At 39.0% G+C, this 19009-nt stretch overlaps 3 protein-coding genes across 3 annotated transcripts; 1 reads left to right on the forward strand and 2 right to left on the reverse strand.

Annotated features, from left to right (window-relative positions):
• Window positions 1-1270: 1270 nt before the first annotated feature.
• On the forward strand, window positions 1271-6714 carry LOC126788358 (rust resistance kinase Lr10-like). The gene is made up of 3 exons (XM_050514332.1): window positions 1271-1839; window positions 5139-5249; window positions 5419-6714. Exons 1-3 carry the CDS (start codon window positions 1563-1565, stop codon window positions 6561-6563), a joined length of 1533 nt encoding a protein of 510 aa, XP_050370289.1. The 5' UTR covers window positions 1271-1562; the 3' UTR covers window positions 6564-6714.
• A 2285-nt stretch (window positions 6715-8999) lies between these two features.
• LOC126788208 (NDR1/HIN1-like protein 10) lies at window positions 9000-10410 on the reverse strand. The gene has a single exon (XM_050514181.1). It carries the CDS (start codon window positions 9988-9990, stop codon window positions 9283-9285), a length of 708 nt encoding a protein of 235 aa, XP_050370138.1. The 5' UTR covers window positions 9991-10410; the 3' UTR covers window positions 9000-9282.
• A 2495-nt stretch (window positions 10411-12905) lies between these two features.
• LOC126789177 (serine/threonine-protein kinase Nek5) lies at window positions 12906-18321 on the reverse strand. Its single transcript, XM_050515267.1, has 14 exons — window positions 17993-18321; window positions 17827-17893; window positions 17659-17724; window positions 17494-17540; window positions 17343-17388; window positions 17152-17232; window positions 17029-17071; window positions 16860-16909; window positions 16524-16605; window positions 16389-16438; window positions 15840-15913; window positions 15441-15492; window positions 14741-15364; window positions 12906-14662 (listed from the first exon to the last, which is right to left on the reverse strand). The coding sequence occupies exons 1-14, from the start codon at window positions 18088-18090 to the stop codon at window positions 13178-13180; spliced, it is 2865 nt and encodes a 954-aa protein (XP_050371224.1). The 5' UTR covers window positions 18091-18321; the 3' UTR covers window positions 12906-13177.
• Between the last annotated feature and the right edge of the window lie 688 nt (window positions 18322-19009).

A 19009-nucleotide genomic window follows, 5' to 3' on the forward strand; every position in this document is an offset into this window, starting at 1 on the left:
TAAAATTTTAATATATTAGTGCTGATAATATATATAATTCGATTATTAGCATAATTTCTCCTGTAATACCGTCATTTTTTCTTAAATCTCATAAAAATCCTTAAATATTTTCTTTTAATATTCTTGTTACTCTATATATTGAATATGAAATTATAAATATGAGCTATTAAGTTTCAATCTAATTAATTTGAGAAAAAAATTGTTTGAGTATTTTAATTTGTCATCTTATTTATATTTTTAAAGACTTTACCGTCAATGTTTATGTGGTTATATATTGTACTGACCAAAATTGTTTTTTGACCTTCGACCAATTCCAAGTGCACCCTGTGTTCAGATCTTAGATCCGCCCCTAGGTACGTGTCAGTCTCATCATCCCATGTTATACTTATTTTCAGGAATATATTACGTACAGGCTATCAATTACAATAACTACACGATCCAACTCGTGGATGCTAGTGTTCGCAAGACCACGAGCAACTAGGGCTGGACTTTTTGACACCGAAAAAACCGAAACCGGCCATAACCGAACCGCACCGAAACCGAGAAACCGGAACCGAACGGAATCACCGCGTCGGTGTCAGAAACCAAACCGAACCGAGTAATTGGTGCCGGTTATCGGTTTCATGCTTTTAAAAAACCGGTGGAAACCGAACCGAACCGAGAATTGACATTTAAGGTTATAACTTGTATTTGATGAACATATGTAATCGATTGGGTGCTTATGCAAAACATAGATTTGGTAATAAATATATACATGTATAGATATGTGATTTTGTACAAGGTAATATATGATTTTGATTTTTGTATGTGTACAATTATGCATGCAAAGATCTAATGTAATGTTTTTGGGTTTTGTCAACTAGCCCTCATGTTAAGACAAGTCTGAACATCTGGTGATGAAACTCATGAGATTTAATGTTTATTTTGGTTAACTTGTTGTGTTTCAGCAAAACACTATTTTTGTTTACTTAATATTTGAGTTCTTGATATTTGGTGAATATAACTTAATTAAAGTATTGAACTTGTAGCTTACTCCTTCACTTTTAATCTTTTTATTTTCACTAGTCAAGTACGAAATGTCAATAAGGATATTAGGTTTTGTAACCGAAACAAAACCGAAATCGAACCGAATTATAAGTTAACCGAAACCGCGATTTCTATGTATATTTTTCGGTTTCGGTTTTAAAAAACATGAAACCAAAAATTCGGTGTCGATTTTCGGTTAGTGCTCATAAACCGAACCGTTGGCACCGAGTCCAGCCCTACGAGCAACTACTCCAACCCAGTTTACCCCTTAACCGAGTTCAACTTACTTCTTATCCTTACAGCACTGACAATCCTTATTGGTCTTACAGTTCATCCTACACTTACTTTGAGTCGGATCTGGACGCAGCTAACCCATATAATATGAATACCAAGTACCTAACGGCGCCTCTAATTTTCCTGAGCTGCACAAATCAAATGAATGATTCCGACGTCTTTGTAAAAAACAGCTCGATGCATCAACTCTTCCTCCGGTTCTTTCCGGTCAACAGTGTATTCTTATTTCATTCTTGGGCGCTATGGGAGAAGAGCTGACGTCGGGTTGTCCTGCAATTACGCTCATGGTTCTGGTGCCCAACCCACGCACACTTACTGAGAAGTCCAGCAAATCGTGTCAGGGCATATATGAACAACTAGCATATGGCTTTGAACTCTCATGGATTGACTACCAATGTAGCGATACCTGCGGACAGAATTATGCGAATCGTGAGGAAAACCCGAATCTATACTGTGGGCTGACCACCTACAAAAATAAGACTGGAGTTGAGTGCCGATCTACATCTACTACATACGAAGGTAACAAGTACTTTCTCTTTCTGCTTACATATAAAATTTCAAATTATATTTAGAAGAATTATTCCTGAAACTTTAGTCTATAAATCTAAATATTAGTGGCAATAAAAGTACCGACGTTGTTCATGACAATCAAGCTTCACCCTAACTAATGGGCTGGAGCGGGATGGGTCGGATCTGATTTGAATCAAACCCGTATTTCAAACAATTCTATGAATTCATGTTCATCCACCATTAGATCTAAATCTAATGTTTGAAAATAAAATAACTTAATTTTAAGAACCGCCAACTGATTACTGACTGACTGAGCCGAAATATTCGGGTCGCCCAGTTCGGTTTCAGTTTAATAAATTTTATAAATTATAATCATATATTACAGAAAAATTTCTCACGAAGAACTTCCCAGATTGCATCTCAACCCCTCTTGATGTATGATTTGTTAGCTTGTAATATAGAAAGCCAATTCAACCTCAACCTAAAAAAAGAAGAAAATGGAACAATACATCTATTACCCAACAAAAATCGAATAGACTATGATTCTATGAATATATGAAGAACTGAAGAACACTAAACCGCCTCATCTACTGAGGAGTAGAGGTGGCAAACAGGCCGGGCTGGTCCGTTCCATTTTCAACGGGCCAAAACTGTGCTCGTGTCGTGTTGGGGCCGACCCATTTATTTATCGGGCTGGACCATTTAATTAAATATTAAGCTCGGCCTGGCCCAAGCCCATGTCGTGTCGGGCCAAGAAGCGGGCCGGCCCGGCCCATTTGCATTATATGACACAATTAAAATAAAAAATATTATGTACTTTGAATATTTGTTTTATATAACTATTTAGAGTAGTAAAATAAATAAAATACTACAACACATTTCATAATCGTATTTGTAAAACGTTACGTATCTCAAAATAATGACGTTTTATTCACTATTTTGATTATATTTGTGAAATATTGTAGTTAAAATAATAAAATAATCAATAAATTTTAATTGAAAAGTATAATATTTAAGTTTAATAATGATAATTGTTTAAATATTGATATAAATAATATAAAATTATGTGTTTAACGGGCCGGCTCATGAATTTATCATGCTCGGGTCGTGCCGGACTAAAAACGGGCTCGGGCCGTGCCGGGCCCATGGGCCAAAATATCTCGGCCTGGCCCATTAGAATAACGGGCTCAGACAGCGCCGGGTCGATTTTTAACGTACCGGGTTCGGGCCGGGCTCGGACTTTTGGGCCCATTTGCCACCTCTACTGAGGAGAACGCCTATTTTTCTGCAAAAAGTTTGTAGAAGAGAGAGAGAGAGAGAGAGAGAGAGAGAGAGAGAGAGAGAGAGAGAGAGAGAGAGAGAGAGAGAGAGAGAGAGAGAGAGAGAGAGAGAGAGAGAGAGAGAGAGAGGCAAGAGATGAGTGTGCGGCTGAAGGAAATTAGATTAGGTTAGTGGGTTTGAGTATTTATATGAGGATTCTAATCCTGCGTGGTAAGGTCCATCATAAATATTATAAAACAAAGCTCAACCAATCAATAATGAGACAGCTATGTATCAGTATTAGGGGTGGGCACGGGACGGGATGGAACGGGACGGGGCTCATCCCACGTCCCGTCTCACTCTTTTGAATCGGGACGGGACGAGGGTTTTTAAGAATGCATCTCACTCGGGATTAATCCCGGTTGGGACGAGACGGGACAAATCTCACATTCCTATGAAGTTAAATAAAAACCTATATTTTTACTTTTTCATTAACAAAGTAACATTCAATAATGAATTTTAACAAAAAAATGCATATTATGTTCAAAATATTATAATTTACTATTATTATTTGAGTTGATATAATTTTAGAGTTATTAAGAACATAAATTAGTTTCATTTTGATACAAATATATAAGAATTTTTAAGTTTTCATTAAAGGTGTGACGGAACGGGACGAAGCGGGATATAAATTATTCGTCCCACGTCCCATCCCACTATTATGAAACGGGACGGGATCGGGACGGGACGAACGTTTTTAGACCTCCGTCTCATCCTGTCCTTATGAATTTCGGGACAGAATCAGGACGTGATCGGGATTTCTGTTTTTTATGCCCACCCCTGATCAATATGATTGCAAAGGAGGGCCTTTCTAATAAGGGCTTGGTGAGGATTTTTGTCCTCCACCGTTAAATTCAACAAGGGTCTTGATTTTAAAAAATAACTTTGAAGCCTCACACACATAATCAACCTACTTCTCATCTTTCCCAATCTCTCTTCCTGTTCATCTTTGTCCTAAAAAATCTCATTGATTTCATCATTATCATGTTACCAAATCTCAAACACCCAAACTAAAAAGTTGACGTGGGTTTACTGAGAAGTTTGCTTCAATTGTTGGGTGTGTCAATGAGAACTAAGAAGACTGGTTGTTTTGATTTAAGAGTCATGCATCTTTGTTTGTTCAGATTAGCAAATTATCCTTATAGAGTTTAGAAACTACGAAGTTCTTATGGAAGGGGTTAGATTCTCAAGTTTCTCGTCCATTGTTGGTCTGCATGTTAATCTATAATTTTGAGGAGTTATGCCCATATTAATCTTCTTCTTTAATTAAGCCCCTTCAATTGCTGGTGATGGATGAGGTTATAGTTTGCTAATTTGTAGTTCAACACTAAATCGAGGGCCGGGAAGAAATCAATATCATGGATTTTGTGCAGTTGAAGGAGAGAATATCGGAGCAGAGATGAACAAGAAGAGAGATTGGGGAAGATGAGGCTTCAAGTTATTTTTTAAAATCAGGACCACTTGTTGAATCTAACGGTAGAGGACAAAAGTCTTCATCAAGTCCTTAATAACCGAGTCCTTATTAGAAAGGGCTCCTAATTGTATATACATTTGATATTCGGTTAATCGGTTTGATGCAGTCGGTTCCTATACTAGACCCGCTTTCGCACTGATCAAAAGTAGTGCGGGTCGGATTACTCACTTCTCTCCACCTATTGTAATCGGTTCGGTGACCGTACCATTTTTTCCGGTGAGGTCCGGCCAGTTTTGACAATCGAGTCGGTTTCTGCCCACCTCTATTAGTATCTATGAAAAATCGATCTTCCACCATTTTTTGGGCCATTTGTATATTTTTTGTTAATGCAAATAGGCAGTGTCTTTGCCAAAAAAAAAAGATAAAATAAAAATAGAATGAAGGATAATATGCTCATCAGATTTAGGCCAAGTAGCATGTTCAGGAGAGAATCTTACGGGAAGAATTATAATATAAACATCCCCATCTAACTACCTTACTCATTGCATGATGATATTTTTCACCTCTATTGCAGCGCCTCCAGTTGCAGCCCCTCCAGTTGCGATGAGCAGTGATCGTACCTACAATGAAAGGTTCCAACAGCTTCTGGACTATGCGTTACCTCTTGTGCTGATGGCTTACAGTGGTAAGAGACTGCTATAGAAAGTAAACCAATAAAAATGTGTGCTTCTACCAGACAAAAACCAGCAAGCTTGGGACTGAACAAGAATAAAATTATCAATGATAATGTTTTTAGTGTCTCACCTATCACATAATATCCTTCCGACTGATTCCATTTTGTTCTAACCACACAGGATTAATCCAAGCGCCGTTGAGGCTATTATTGGGCTTCCTAGTTATGCCTACATTACTAATTTACAATTGGCGAAGGAGGCACTTGTCAGTGTATGACTATATAGAAGACTTTCTGCGGAATAACAATAATCTCATACCAGTAAGGTTCTCGTACGGGGACATCAGAAAGATGAGTAGCGGATTCAAAGAAAAATTGGGTGAAGGAGGCTTTGGCACCGTTTACAAGGCAAAGCTCCGCAGTGGTCGCCCTGTAGCCATCAAGATGTTGAGTAAGACCAAAGCTGATGGACAAGATTTTATCAATGAGGTTGCTACTATAGGAAGGATTCACCATGTTAACGTGGTGCGACTTATCGGCTTTTGTTTTGATCGGTCAAATCGAGCACTTGTTTATGATTTCATGTCAAACGGCTCTCTTGAAAAACACATTTTTTCTCAGCAAGGTGTCACCTCCTTGAGCTGTGAGAAAATACTTGAGATTGCAGTTGGAGTGGCTCGTGGAATTCAATATCTCCATCAAGGATGTGAAATGCGAATCTTGCATTTCGACCTCAAGCCTCACAACATTCTTCTAGATGAGAATTTTACTCCCAAGGTTTCTGATTTTGGATTGGCAAGGCTATACCCAATGGATAACAGCATTGTGTCTATGACCGCAGCAAGAGGAACAATAGGATACATGGCTCCAGAGTTATTCTACAAAAACATTGGAGGTGTATCATACAAAGCGGATGTATATAGTTTTGGAATGCTAATGTTGGAAATGGCAGGTAGAAGGAAAAACTTGAATGCAGCCATAGATCGTTCAAGCGAATTTAGCCAAATCTACTTTCCAACATGGGTTTCTGATCAACTGATTCAAGGGAAGGAGATCGAAATAGGAGATGCCACTGAAGATGAAATGAAAATCATAAAGAAGATGATCATAGTGGCTTTGTGGTGCATACAAATGAAGCCTGTTGAACGCCCTTCGATGAGCAAAGTAGTAGAAATGCTTGAAGGGGAAATCGAGACCCTCCAAATACCTCCAAAGCCTTTCTTATATCCACAGCAAGTACCAGCAGATGATCTCGAGAACCATACTGCGTGTTCATCAACAATGACAGAATCAACAGAGATCAATTTGATTGCAGATGCAAGTTGAATTAATATATATTCGTCATTATGTGGTTGAATGTAAAGGCTATGAAAACTTCTCTAGATTTGATAGCTTTAAAAAACATTTAAAGTTTGATTACATGTAGTAGTACAGTTAAACTTGCTTTTTATTGCTGTCTTGATATGAATAAAATGTTTCCAAGTATGAAAAATAAAAAAATTTTGGTTGCGAATTATATTAATGGGATATGCTTGAAAATGGGCTTCACCTTGCTCATTTTTGCACAGGTAATTTAGGCATGTTTGAAGTTGGAGAATACTATGAGTGGGAAGATAACACTGTTTCAGTGAATTAAGGTCGTCTAAAGTGTGTTTGGGGAGTTGAGTGACATATTCTAATTTCTAATCAGTGTGTAGTGGTGATGGAGGAAGCTCGTAACTTGGCAAGTGTAGTCTGAAACTCTGAATTCCTTATGCTGAAATCGCAACAGATCTGATTAAAATTTTCGAATTAACCTTCATCCTGAGATCTATTGTTTTTCTTTATGAACAAAGCATGATCAGATTTGAATTTGATTTGAGGTATCGAAATGGAAAAAGTTATGTATCTTATATTGTAAAATAGCTGTCATAAGCCTTCTAAAGCCATAGAATACCCATTTAACGAAAATTCAGAAGCAAATAACTAATCTATCTTCAATAAAGTCATGAAACCTTAACAATTGCCACACAAATAAACAATTCCTGACAACTTGGAACCAGCCATTTTACTTGCAGCAGTCAACACAGGCATATTATCATCCAATGCTCCAGATCCACTTCAACAGTGGTTCTGATTATGTTCTCCTTTTCTGGAATAAATCGAAATGGTAGAGTGAAAACGGGAGAGTCGAGGTAGAAACCGAAAAAAAACAAGATAAACGAAAGAGAAATTGATTTACACAAGCCCATTACAATTCCACAGCCAAAGTTGACGGGATAGAATAGCATTTTCTGGGTGCTTATTCTTAATGATAATCAGGTAAGTTGGACAGTTGTTGGCTCACAATTATATTTTTACACTCACTTCGAAATATATCCCTCACTCTTCAATAACAGAAACAACGTTTCATTGCCAAAAAAAAAAAAACAGAAACAACGTTCAAATTAGAACGAGTCCTCGGACCAATACTAGTCTAGATATATCAGAAGGTGATCAGCTACGTCCCAAGTTCTTTTGCCTACTATTTTATCATATTGATGCCTTGCTTGATTTTGTTTCTTGCCATTTGAGCAAACAGATTGTTCTTGAAGACTCTATGAAGACGACCACTTGCGAAGACCCGCTCCTATACAGTACCAGCCTACTAGGTGACACCTTCAATACTCTTGGAGAAGATGAGTCGAACTAGAGTAAGATGCCGAGCTCCTGATAAAGAGCTTGAGATATGACAGTAAGAGATACTCTGTTCAGTGTTTGGCATCTTTGTGCCGGGCATCATAAGAACCTTTTCATCTACTCAGAGGTCAATTTTGAAACAAGATTAGCATTAAACTGGTTCATGAGTGCCAAAGAGTCCATGCGCTTAGTAAGACCCTTCGCTCATGCCTGTCCCAGATAAGAGGGCAAATGGGCAATAAACCTACCACCTGTGAGCATTTGCTTCCAAGAGAGGAATGGTCGATTACCTATAATTCTATAAATGGATCCTCCACTCCTAGATTAGTGACTCAATGTTTCTAGAAACGTTCAATTTCGTTGTTTCAAGTCAGTAGTAGTTGTTGTAAACAGGTTACTTCAGGTGAAAATCTTAACAAATGGGCAAACAGCAAGGAATAGAAAAACTACGCTACTGCCACCAGAGCATAAAGTATGTCGATATTAAGGGAGTACTTGTTACTGTAAAACATGAATTGTTCCTACCATTTCATCCCGAGAAAAGCTACTCTGGTTGGACAGTGATAACCAAGCAAACACTAGACAACCAGAGATTACATACAAGTATTTCCCCTAAGAGGTTTTATACGGCTATGAATCTAACTCCTACCTTTCCAAATTCAAGATCTGGACTTTCAGAATCAAACAACACTATTAAGGCCGAAAAGAAGTAACACTGAGTTGTCAACATAGAGGCTCTACTTCAATGTTGGTACTGCTATGCAATCAGCAGTTAGGAGACAACACACAAGATGGATAGCCAGACCAAATGGCTAAGCAAATGTTAATGAGGATTTCTAGGATACTTGTGCAGGACTTGCTGTCCTCGTCTTCGTCAACAGAACTTAACCTGAACCCTACACCCGAAGTCCCAAGTTTAAATTCCCCCACCCGAAGAATGTTACTTGGACCATACTCAAAAACAGTCCAACTTGCCTATTTGCATTTCCAAATAATTAGCATGGTTCGAATTCGGATATAAAGACTACAAAATTTTCAACAAACTATTTCAAACAAGGATCAAACCAGAAACAATGCCAGGCTCATAATGCTACTCAATCATGCTACTAAACATCGAAATAATATCGCATTCCTTGATCCTAAACTAATAACAATAGGAACCATAAAATCCAAGGTATCATCTTACTGAACAGAACAAACAAAAGAATTGAAGTTAAAACCCTATACAGCAATTGAACCTAACCCCCCATCAATCTCTTTAGTAAAAGCTCATGCTCCTAAAACAATACATATTAATGGTCTCGATTCAAAACCATAAGAGAATCAGAGAGAAACTTGTAAATGAACTGAAGTGAGAGATTAAAAAACCACTCACTCACTCACTGTCTCAGACAGCAACGCCGCACTCTCTACCTTCTCCGGTCATCATCCCCGTCCCATTCTTCGACACCGCAACTGTCACGTCACGGCACACCACTCTCAGCAGCCGCCGCCTCAGCCTCCACCCGCCTTTCCTGAACTGCACCCTAGCCAGCAGCTTTATATTAAAGCTCACCTCCCCACGCGCCGCCCGGTCCGCGTTGATCCCACTCGCCACCCCGCCCTCCACGAACGAGTTCGCCGCCGAGAGAGTCGCGTTCACCGCGCTCCTCACGCGCTTCCCCTGTTGGAACGGCGGCACTCTGGTCTCGCAGATGAAGCGGGAGCGGTAGAACACGGAGGCGCCGATCTCGTCGTACTCGATCGTCATCTTCTTGTTGGGGTTAAACACATCGAACCCGACGGCCCAGGTTCCGGTGAGGGACTGGCCGGAGGAGGAGACGTTGAGATTCGTCACAGTGAACGAGTCGACCCGGAAGTCCGGGATCTTGGGGCGGAGGATGAGCCAGACCATGAGGAGGAGGGAGCCGAGGATGACGAAGAGGAAGATCATGGCGATGACGAAGCGGCGGACGAAGGCGGCGCGTGCGGTGTACGCGTTGTAGGGGGCTTGCTGGTAGGCCGGGTAGTTGGGGTAGGAGCCGTTGGCGGGGTAGGGCTGGGCGTATTGCGGGGCCGGGTAGCCGGTGACGGGTGGTCGAGAAGCGTCTGCCATATTCTAGGGTTTTCGGAGATTTGGGGATTTCTTGTGATTTGGGTTTTAAAAAAGTGAAGGAAGGAAATGTGGGTTTAGTTGAGAATCTGAGGGTTTCGTAAAATCCGGAAGAGTTTTAGAGATGAAGACGAGCGGTGCCGTTTTTGGGTATGCGGCAACGTGACGCGTTAGAGTAGAGCGTAGAATATTCGGCCAGCTATAGAATCAGGGGAGGATTTATATGGCAAAAATCAGGGGCCAAAGTCACGAGAGTGTTTCTTCTACAAAATTGACCTGAGTCCTTGAAAATGGACTGTTTCCGGGAATTGTGGGAAGTACACTGAACTGGAAGAGGAGGCGATTTTTCTTGGTTAGAGAATGAGAGAGATTGGTGAGGATGTTGACTAGGAAGGAGAATTCTTAAACTTAGCTTTGTTGATAAGAAACCACAAAAGTAGATGGGACTTCTAAGTTCTTCTACACTATGTTCCATATATTATCATTAGACTTGCTTAATATAGATGTAGATTCACATCATCCACTAGTTTGATTTCGTGCTAATCTACAAAAATGTGTGATATTGAGCTACTACTCAAGAGATAGGCTATGTTAATATGATGTGTTTCGATCAAGTAACAAAATCTCGATATATCCTCTAATATCTCATTTTTTAAACAAAACGATATATCTTAGGAGTAAATATCTTATTTTTTCCCGTATCTGCGATATTTCTCCGATAACATAAAATATCTCCGATATTTACGATATATCTGATATATCTTCGATATTTTAGATAAATATATGAAAATTTTCACTTAAAAAAAATTAACTCGACTTGAGAATGTTTCAAACTCTTCTTGACCTGGAGTTTTTGATTAATTAATCACCTTGAGCCTCGAGGGATATAAAAATAAGACTAGAAGAGTAGTCATTCAATCGGCTAATTTTTAATTTTTCTTAAGAGATATCGAGATGAGGGGTGAAAGTTCAAGTCTTAACTCTTAAAAGTCAAGCTATATCAGTGACTAGTGTTCTCCTTGACCTTGAGGAAATCCAAAATAAAGGGTCACAACGTAGTCTCATGAAGGTGATAAGAGAATACTCAGAATTCCAGATGAAGAGTGAGTTTTCGAGTAATTTCAGTAACTATTGTTCTCCTCGAGGAATATAGAAGGAGTAGTAATATTTATCTTCTTGACGTCCTCTCAAATGATATCTAGATAAGGAGTGTTCTCCTCGAGCACTATTGGGGAAAGTAAGAAAAGATGAGTCACATTGTAGTCTTTGTCTCCTAGAAGTTTCCTCATACCTTCATAGATTGCTAGTAATCCGTGAACCCATCATGAAAGGATGATAATACTGAAATTTGATGGTGATGGTGGTGGTGGTAATGGTGATGGTAGTGGTAGTGGTAGTGGTGGAAGTCGACAAGGTGGTGGAGATACAAGATTTGAATATGGACAATCTTATGTAGGTGGAGGATTTGAGCAGTTTACTTGTGAAAGTAATTTTGATCATGCTACCCAAGATGAGAATCATGGATCTAGAGCAGGCGGTCATGGTGCCCAACAGCAAAATAGATGCGAGAGGAGGACAAGAGGAACCATTGATGATCAAAGTATTTCATTTGATGTTAGTTCAGTTGCCTTAAGTTTTGAATCTATTAGTTTAGGCACAGAGCACAGTGAGATGTCAAACGAATAACATGAAGTCAGCTATCAATCTGGTCATCATATTTACATTTATGGTCAGTTTGGAGACGTTTATGATCAATTATCGAGATAAGTTCATCATTACTATCTCATTCTCGGAGAAACTGTTGGTAGCTCAAAAGCGATATATGACTATCATGTTAACCATTACAATTCGTACTATATGGCTCGTATGTCTTGGGCATAATATTGTAGTTTTGTTGACAAACGTGCATCTTTTCAAGCACATAAAACCTCTTTTCTGGTACTAGATAAAATTAATAATTGTATTTGTTTGTATGTAATTCAATAATAAATAAATAAATAATTTCGGAAGAGGAACAATATTTTTTTTCTAATATCCCCGATATATCTCCGATGTATCCGATATCTCAATTTTTCGAAAAAACGATATATCCCCCGATACCGAGTATTTTAAACCTTGGTTTCGAGTTTGTAGACTCTAATAAATGAGATTTACGAGTTAAAAAGGCAGTAATGCAATCATTTCTAGTTTTTTTTTAATGTGAATTCATTCAAAGACAAATACAAGTTAAGAAAGTCATTACATATCCACCCGCTATAACTTGAACGATAGACAAATTCATGGGACATATAATATGGTAATACATAAGATAGACCAGCTATCTAAACAACTTCCGCATAATACTAATTCTAAGAAAAGAAAACTTCCATGATCCTCTCTAATTAAGTTTGTTGTTCTGACATGCTCTTATTCTATTTTGTCAGGATTGATTTTTTTTTTCAGCAAGATATTTTTTATAAAAATGTAACTGTTTCTACGGCCGCCCATGATAAGTTGTCATCTTGTTTATAACAGCTTGTTTCTAGTGATGGGTGCTATTACTTTTAGGCGGTCTGTATTCTAAAATCCCTCTCCCCATCATGGACAAAGTGGGATCTTATATTATCGATTTGCTGCCGGAATCGGAATCAGAACACTGAAGCCAAATGTGCGATGGAGGTTACTAGGTAAAGTGATAGGGAGATACACAAGGCTGCTTCTATAAAATTCTCTCGGGCGTTATGGAACTTGCTACAACAAGATGGACAAAAGTGAATCGAAAAGAGATCATTTGAGACTCGCTACAGTTTAACAAATAAAAACGAAATAAACAGTCTGCCAAGTCAAATGTACAACATAGTTTTCCATCTGTGCAGATACTATCTATGAAATCTTATTCGTAAGAAGAAAAGCTGTCAGCAAGTTCAGCATTACTAACATTGACTGCAAGCTACAGTATATCATACATTTGGCCAGAAGACAATGTTATAATACGTATTGCGTACTGTCACTATGTACAACAACCGAATGCATTGCGAGAAAGGCATTCAAAGAATCACAAAATGAATTAGAAGAAACTCAACACCGGGCTGCTCTCTTTGAAAATTCAAACGGGGTTTGAATTGTTAAAAGCTGTGGCAAAAACTGAGACTGGAAATGCAATGTCTAGTAATATTAAGAAGCGAAAGCTTACTATAGATCTGACGCTTCATTAACTGATTGAACTCCGTCCGCCCTCCTCAGTCCTCATACCTTTAAGACTCTTTGCTAACCAGATAGCGGTCTCTCTTGGAGAGACTTTATCTTTCCCAAAGGGATTCAAAACAACTGCGAGCTCTTCTAATCTATTACTCTGCAGCAAATCTGCTGATAATTCTAGCAGTTCTTCAAGAGCCTCGGCCCGCTGTCTAAAAGACTTGACATCCATGATGTCCTTTTCTGGTGCTTCATCTTCAGTAACAGGAGGATTGGGCTTTGTTTGTTCAGCAGGGTCACATTTGTGCTGAGCTGAAGGAACAGGATTTGCCATCTCCGATTCTTTGGCACCAATGTTTTCAGAATTAATTGATCTTGGGCTTACAGTTTCTGAGCAAGTTGATGACTTAAGAGCCATAGGGGAACTTGCATTTCGTATCTCCATTTCATCCCTTACAACATTTATCAGCTTACCAACATCCATATTTTGAACCCCCATCTCCACAGATTCTATTACAGGCTGATCACTCCCAACACGGAAACTACTATGGCGTATGACATGTATAACATCATCAAAAGCGGGAGGAAGATGTGCCGCAGCTGGCATTTCAATTGGATTTTGCAAAATAGTGCCTTTCTCTGCATGGAAACCTTTCTGGTTGGGAGGAGCAGTGGATAGGGCAGTGTCTGTTGCTGGGGATAGAAGTTCCCTCACCATGAACTTGTCATGACCACTAGATGTAGATGTAGGTTTTGATTGGACCACTGTTTCAGGGGTACTACATGGCCTGCTTAAAGGGGTATGATCTCTGCAAATAAGTCTTTCTTCAGAAACTGCGGCTGGGGCATCAAGAGTGACAGCTGAACTGATTTTTTTATCATCAGCTGCTTTATGGTGAAGAACTAAATTAGCCTCGGATGTTTCAGCTAAGCATTCGGATTTAATATCATTTCCAGGGGTCTCCAAAGTTTCTGACACCACTGGATGACAATGAGCAGCAGTGCAGCTGCTTGATGGAGATTCGGTACTCTCAGGTCGGATGACAGTGCCAATATCAGGAGTCATCTGCTCTGTCATGTCAACAAAAGAGGTCGTTGCATCATCACAAATCTCAAAAGCTTGAATAGACACAGATGAGGATATAGAATTGCTGCTGTCAGTTGGCAATACTTTTGAACCTTTTTCTTGATCTCTTCGTGGTTCTTCCATTACCTCTTTAGATATGTTTCTTTGGCAAACATTGGGCACTTGAAGAGGATTCTTTTCAGGTTCCTGAGAGATCTCTCTTGGACCTACCCTAGGAGCAGTGCTCACTGCATTTGGAGCATCAGCCCCTACTTTCTTCATCCGTGGAGGAAAGGAAGAGCGTCTAATCATTGTAGGGGGGGTTCTTTGCCTAGACTTAGGAAGTCCATCTTCAATAAATTGTTTCACAGGAACAGGGGGAGGAGTACCATCGTTTCTGGGTTTAGGTTTTGGAGAAGATTCAATTACAGGCATCTGTATGATCACAATACATCACTGATCAGTTTAATCCGTGCATTAAACTAAATATAACAGTATTAATAGTATTATTACCTGATACTTCAAAGGATGGGATCCATGTGCCCGTTTTGCGGAATCAGGGACTGCCTTTGATTGCAAAACAGTTGGTGTATCAGGACTAGCCTTGGTACCAGAAGGGAAAGCTGTCAGCCTGGGTATTCTCGACACTGCTTCCGCATTAGTTTTTGGGGTGGGGGTACCAACCTTTACACAATTACTTCTCATTGGTGAACTTTCCCTGACTTTTCCTTCTTTCAAGGCAATCATTATATTCCTAATGGTTTTTGGTTGCCGAAATTCAACATTAGATTTCGGTTCAGGATTTGAAGGTCTAGTCGACTCTTGTTCTTCCATTCTGACAGTGCAAACATTCATGCCATGCTCAGGGCCCTCTTCGTCATCAAAGGAAATCGAGTATGACTTGCTGGTTCTATTATCACAGTGCGACTCCATTTCTGGAAAATGTTTCTCAATTGAACGTAAACTATCTTTATCACTGCTCGAACCATTACTGCTTTGGCTTTCTGCCAAGTGTCTTCGAGATTCACGGGCTGCATAGATAGGCTTATCTGGGGAAAAGGCTGTTCGAGTAATGAAGGACGGACGATACTGTTCAACATAAGGCTGCAAATAAGGGTGCTTCAAAACCTCGGTTGCCTGAAAGAGAACAATTTATAATCATTAGGCTCAAAATTATCAATTTTCCGGCCAAGTATCACAGAGAGAAGCTTACACTAGGCCGATGCTCAGGGTTTTTCCTCAGCATGCCTTTTATTAGTGTTTTCCTGCATGCATAACATCCGAAAGATGACTCTTGTGCTAAAGTGGTAATTATATTAAATTTTACCAACACATGTATAACAGCATTGTATAGAAGAATATCCTATCAAAATGTGATGTACCTATACCAATGCATAATAGTATGTGCAGGTAACTGTTTTATGTTCACATATGTATTGCCGTGTTAATACTCAGAGATACATGTATATGATATATCTATATACCGCAACTACACAGAGATATACCATGAAAGCACAAGATGTAAGAAATGAGACACTGACATAAGACCTGATACAATTTCTGTTTCTGAATTCGGAAAAAGTAAGAGTCAACAATAGCAGCAGAAACTTACAAGGATGGAGAATAGCAGGGAGGCAAGGGACCTATAGAGGAACGATTGATCTTGCTTATTAAACCTGCCATATCCTGAAACCAGATGTATGTGTCAAGGAACGTAATCGGAAGCAATTCACCCTCTTCAATCACTCATACACCAGAAAATACTATTTTAATCAGCAGATTTTCTTAATTGGACTACAATTAAGAATAGAATTCAAAAATTACATATTGCATGGCGTTCAAGATTGTATTTGATCTGAACGTATTGGATGGCCAGTTCAAATACATATATAGAATATTATTGCCAAGGTAATCTGAACATCCGATTACTGGATATAAACCAGAATATCTATAGAACTGTATTTGAGAAAACACTAACAGATTAAGTCTTCATTTTTGTTCTTCTATACTTTTGCTTCTTTAAAAACTAAAGAGTTCAAGTCCTGAAGAATTACTGGTTAAGAAGGAAGGAAACATAATGTTACTAGTGCCATGAAGAATCCCTATCAATTCATATTGGAATTATAGAATGAATGTGAAGAGCTTTTGCAAGAAATCTTACAAAAGCTTTGAAAGCAGGTCGATAAGCAGCCATCTCATATATGCAGCAGCCTGAACAGCAATCAACCATGTCAGACACACAAAGATAAAAACAAAAATACAGAAAAAAAAACAAGACACATTTAACATATCATACCCAGAGACCAGATATCAGATTTGAAGCCATATGGAATATCGGCAAGCAATTCAGGACACATGTAATTGGGGGTTCCCACAACCTGCCAACAAAAAGTATTGAAAAACAGTCAACTCCCTAATACCATCAACAATAAATTCCTCAACTTTTCCTGAATAAGAACCAATTCATTTTTTTATACATTCAAAAGCTTTTAATGTGACCCGTCAATATGGTTATCCAAACAAGTAGTCGCACAGTATATTAAATCTTAACAGCATACACTAGAATTTGAAAAGAACTAATTCAGGAAAATTTTATTAGATACATATAAACACAAGTGATCTCCATACATACCGAAGAAGCTAAGTCATCCGCCTTCAAAGTTTTAGCAAGACCAAAATCCCCTGTACAGAAAATAAACAAAACAAAAGGTAAAGACATAGTTGATTTTAGTAAACAGAAACATGGCAATTTATTCGTCTAATTATTTGCTAAACCATTGTCAAATCTATCTTCAACTCACCAAGACGAATATCATGATCCTTCGTCAGAAATATATTGGAACACTGCAAAGAAAACCAGCAGATTGATCTTAGAACATGCAATAGAAAATTGAGATGGAAAGTGCAAGCAGTTGTAAACATACTTTTAGGTCACGATGTAGAACATAGTTTGAATGCAGGTATTCAACTGCCAATAGTAGCTGCGTGAACCACCTGCATAGTTTCTGAGAAATGAAAAACACAGTGAAACCAGTTGCAACACTAAAATTAAATTATTAAACTGGATTGTCAGATCAGAACAAGTGACTTTGTTTGAATAGAGAAATGAGTATACCTCCTCCGGAAAATAAACCCCATTGGCTTTCTTCATCAACTCAGCCCTGAGAAGTTTATACATAACAAACAGTGTGAAAACTAAGTGTGGGAAAGGCAGGATTATACCAAGACCAAATAACGAGGATTGTAACAAACTGTAATCTACTCACATATCTCCACCCTCACAGTATCCAGTGACAATGCAAACGTAGCAACCCTACATTACGAACCCAAGACTTTAGTCCAGGAAAAACACAAAAATCGAAAAGCCAACAATAAGATACACATACAATCCACGCAGTGACATACAAACATAAACAAAAATGTCTTTTTACCTTCTCAACCCAAGCTTCCTTGAATTCGACAATATACGGGTGCTGAATCCGGGCAATAAGAGCCATCTACAATGCCCAAACAAATATCAAGCAACTAGATTTACACAAAACTAGCAGCAAACCAATATCCTATCATATCAAAACAACCGGAAGTGAAAGTATCGATACCTCTTGATGAGCCGATCTCCGGCACCGCTCCGTCTGCCTGGCAAGCCGGATCTTCTTCAACACATACCTGAAAAAACACATCAAACACCAAATCAGCATTTACACACATTCAATCCTCCCACCTAAAACCTTCAGCATTACACAAACACTCAAACTCAAAACTCACTTCTTCCTCTCGGCCTTGTGATGCACCAAAATCGCAGCCCCGAAAGCTCCCCGCCCGATCTGCTCCATCAGCTCGTACTGATCCATCCTCGACTCCATCCCTCCCACCCTCCCTCCCTCCCTCTCTCACTCCCAAACCAATAAAATCAATCACACCAATGCGCTCGCTACTTCAATCTACTCTCCCAAACACAGACACACTCGCATTTACTCCAAAGCTCACGCCATTTCCGCAAACCTAATCAATCAATGTCGCCAGCTCTGAATTCCAATCCCCGGTCCCAGTCCTCCTCCAACTCTCATTTCCAGCAATGCAATCTCTCAGGCGAATGTGGTGATTGAGGCGTAGCGTGTTCCGGTAGCTTCTTTTCACTTCTCTCTCTGGTGAAGAAGAGTGGGTGTGCTGCCCTGTACGCCGACACAGGTAGCTGTCTACACACTAATTGAGATTTGTTGTTTATTTCCTTCTTTATTTTTATTTGTTTAATGAAAATGTGTTTAATTGGATTTGGATATATCCACTACTCTGTTTCCCGATCTGCGGGTGGGGCCCTGTTATTGACATCATTAACTTTTTTTTTTTTGACAATGTGACATCATTAACTTTGCCAACGCTAATTATGGAAAACTAAACTTCCCTAGTTACCCAAACCTCTAGGTAGGTTTAAAGTTCTTTTGTTGGTTGCTTTCTAGTAGGGTTGGGGGTTTCGGAAGTCATCATTTCGTTTTGGATTATGTGTTTCAGATCCGACAAAGGATCGCTAAGAATTTGGGTAAGGGTTTCTACGGACTAATTCTTACATACGAGTGAGATATGAAACGTACAGTAGTGTAGTTATTTCGAGCTAAAAAGGCATATGATAACAAATTATAGATAGTCTTTTAATCATAGGTACGAGTTTAGTTACAACGTCATTTGATTATTTTTAATAAGCGTAAGATTGCAAATGCACGTAACAAGACGTTTAGTCGATTTGAGAATGATAAGTTTGTTTCGAAGAAGTTAATTTATGATTTT

Source organism: Argentina anserina, chromosome 3 (assembly GCF_933775445.1).
Source record: "Argentina anserina chromosome 3, drPotAnse1.1, whole genome shotgun sequence".
Lineage (NCBI taxonomy): Eukaryota > Viridiplantae > Streptophyta > Magnoliopsida > Rosales > Rosaceae > Argentina > Argentina anserina.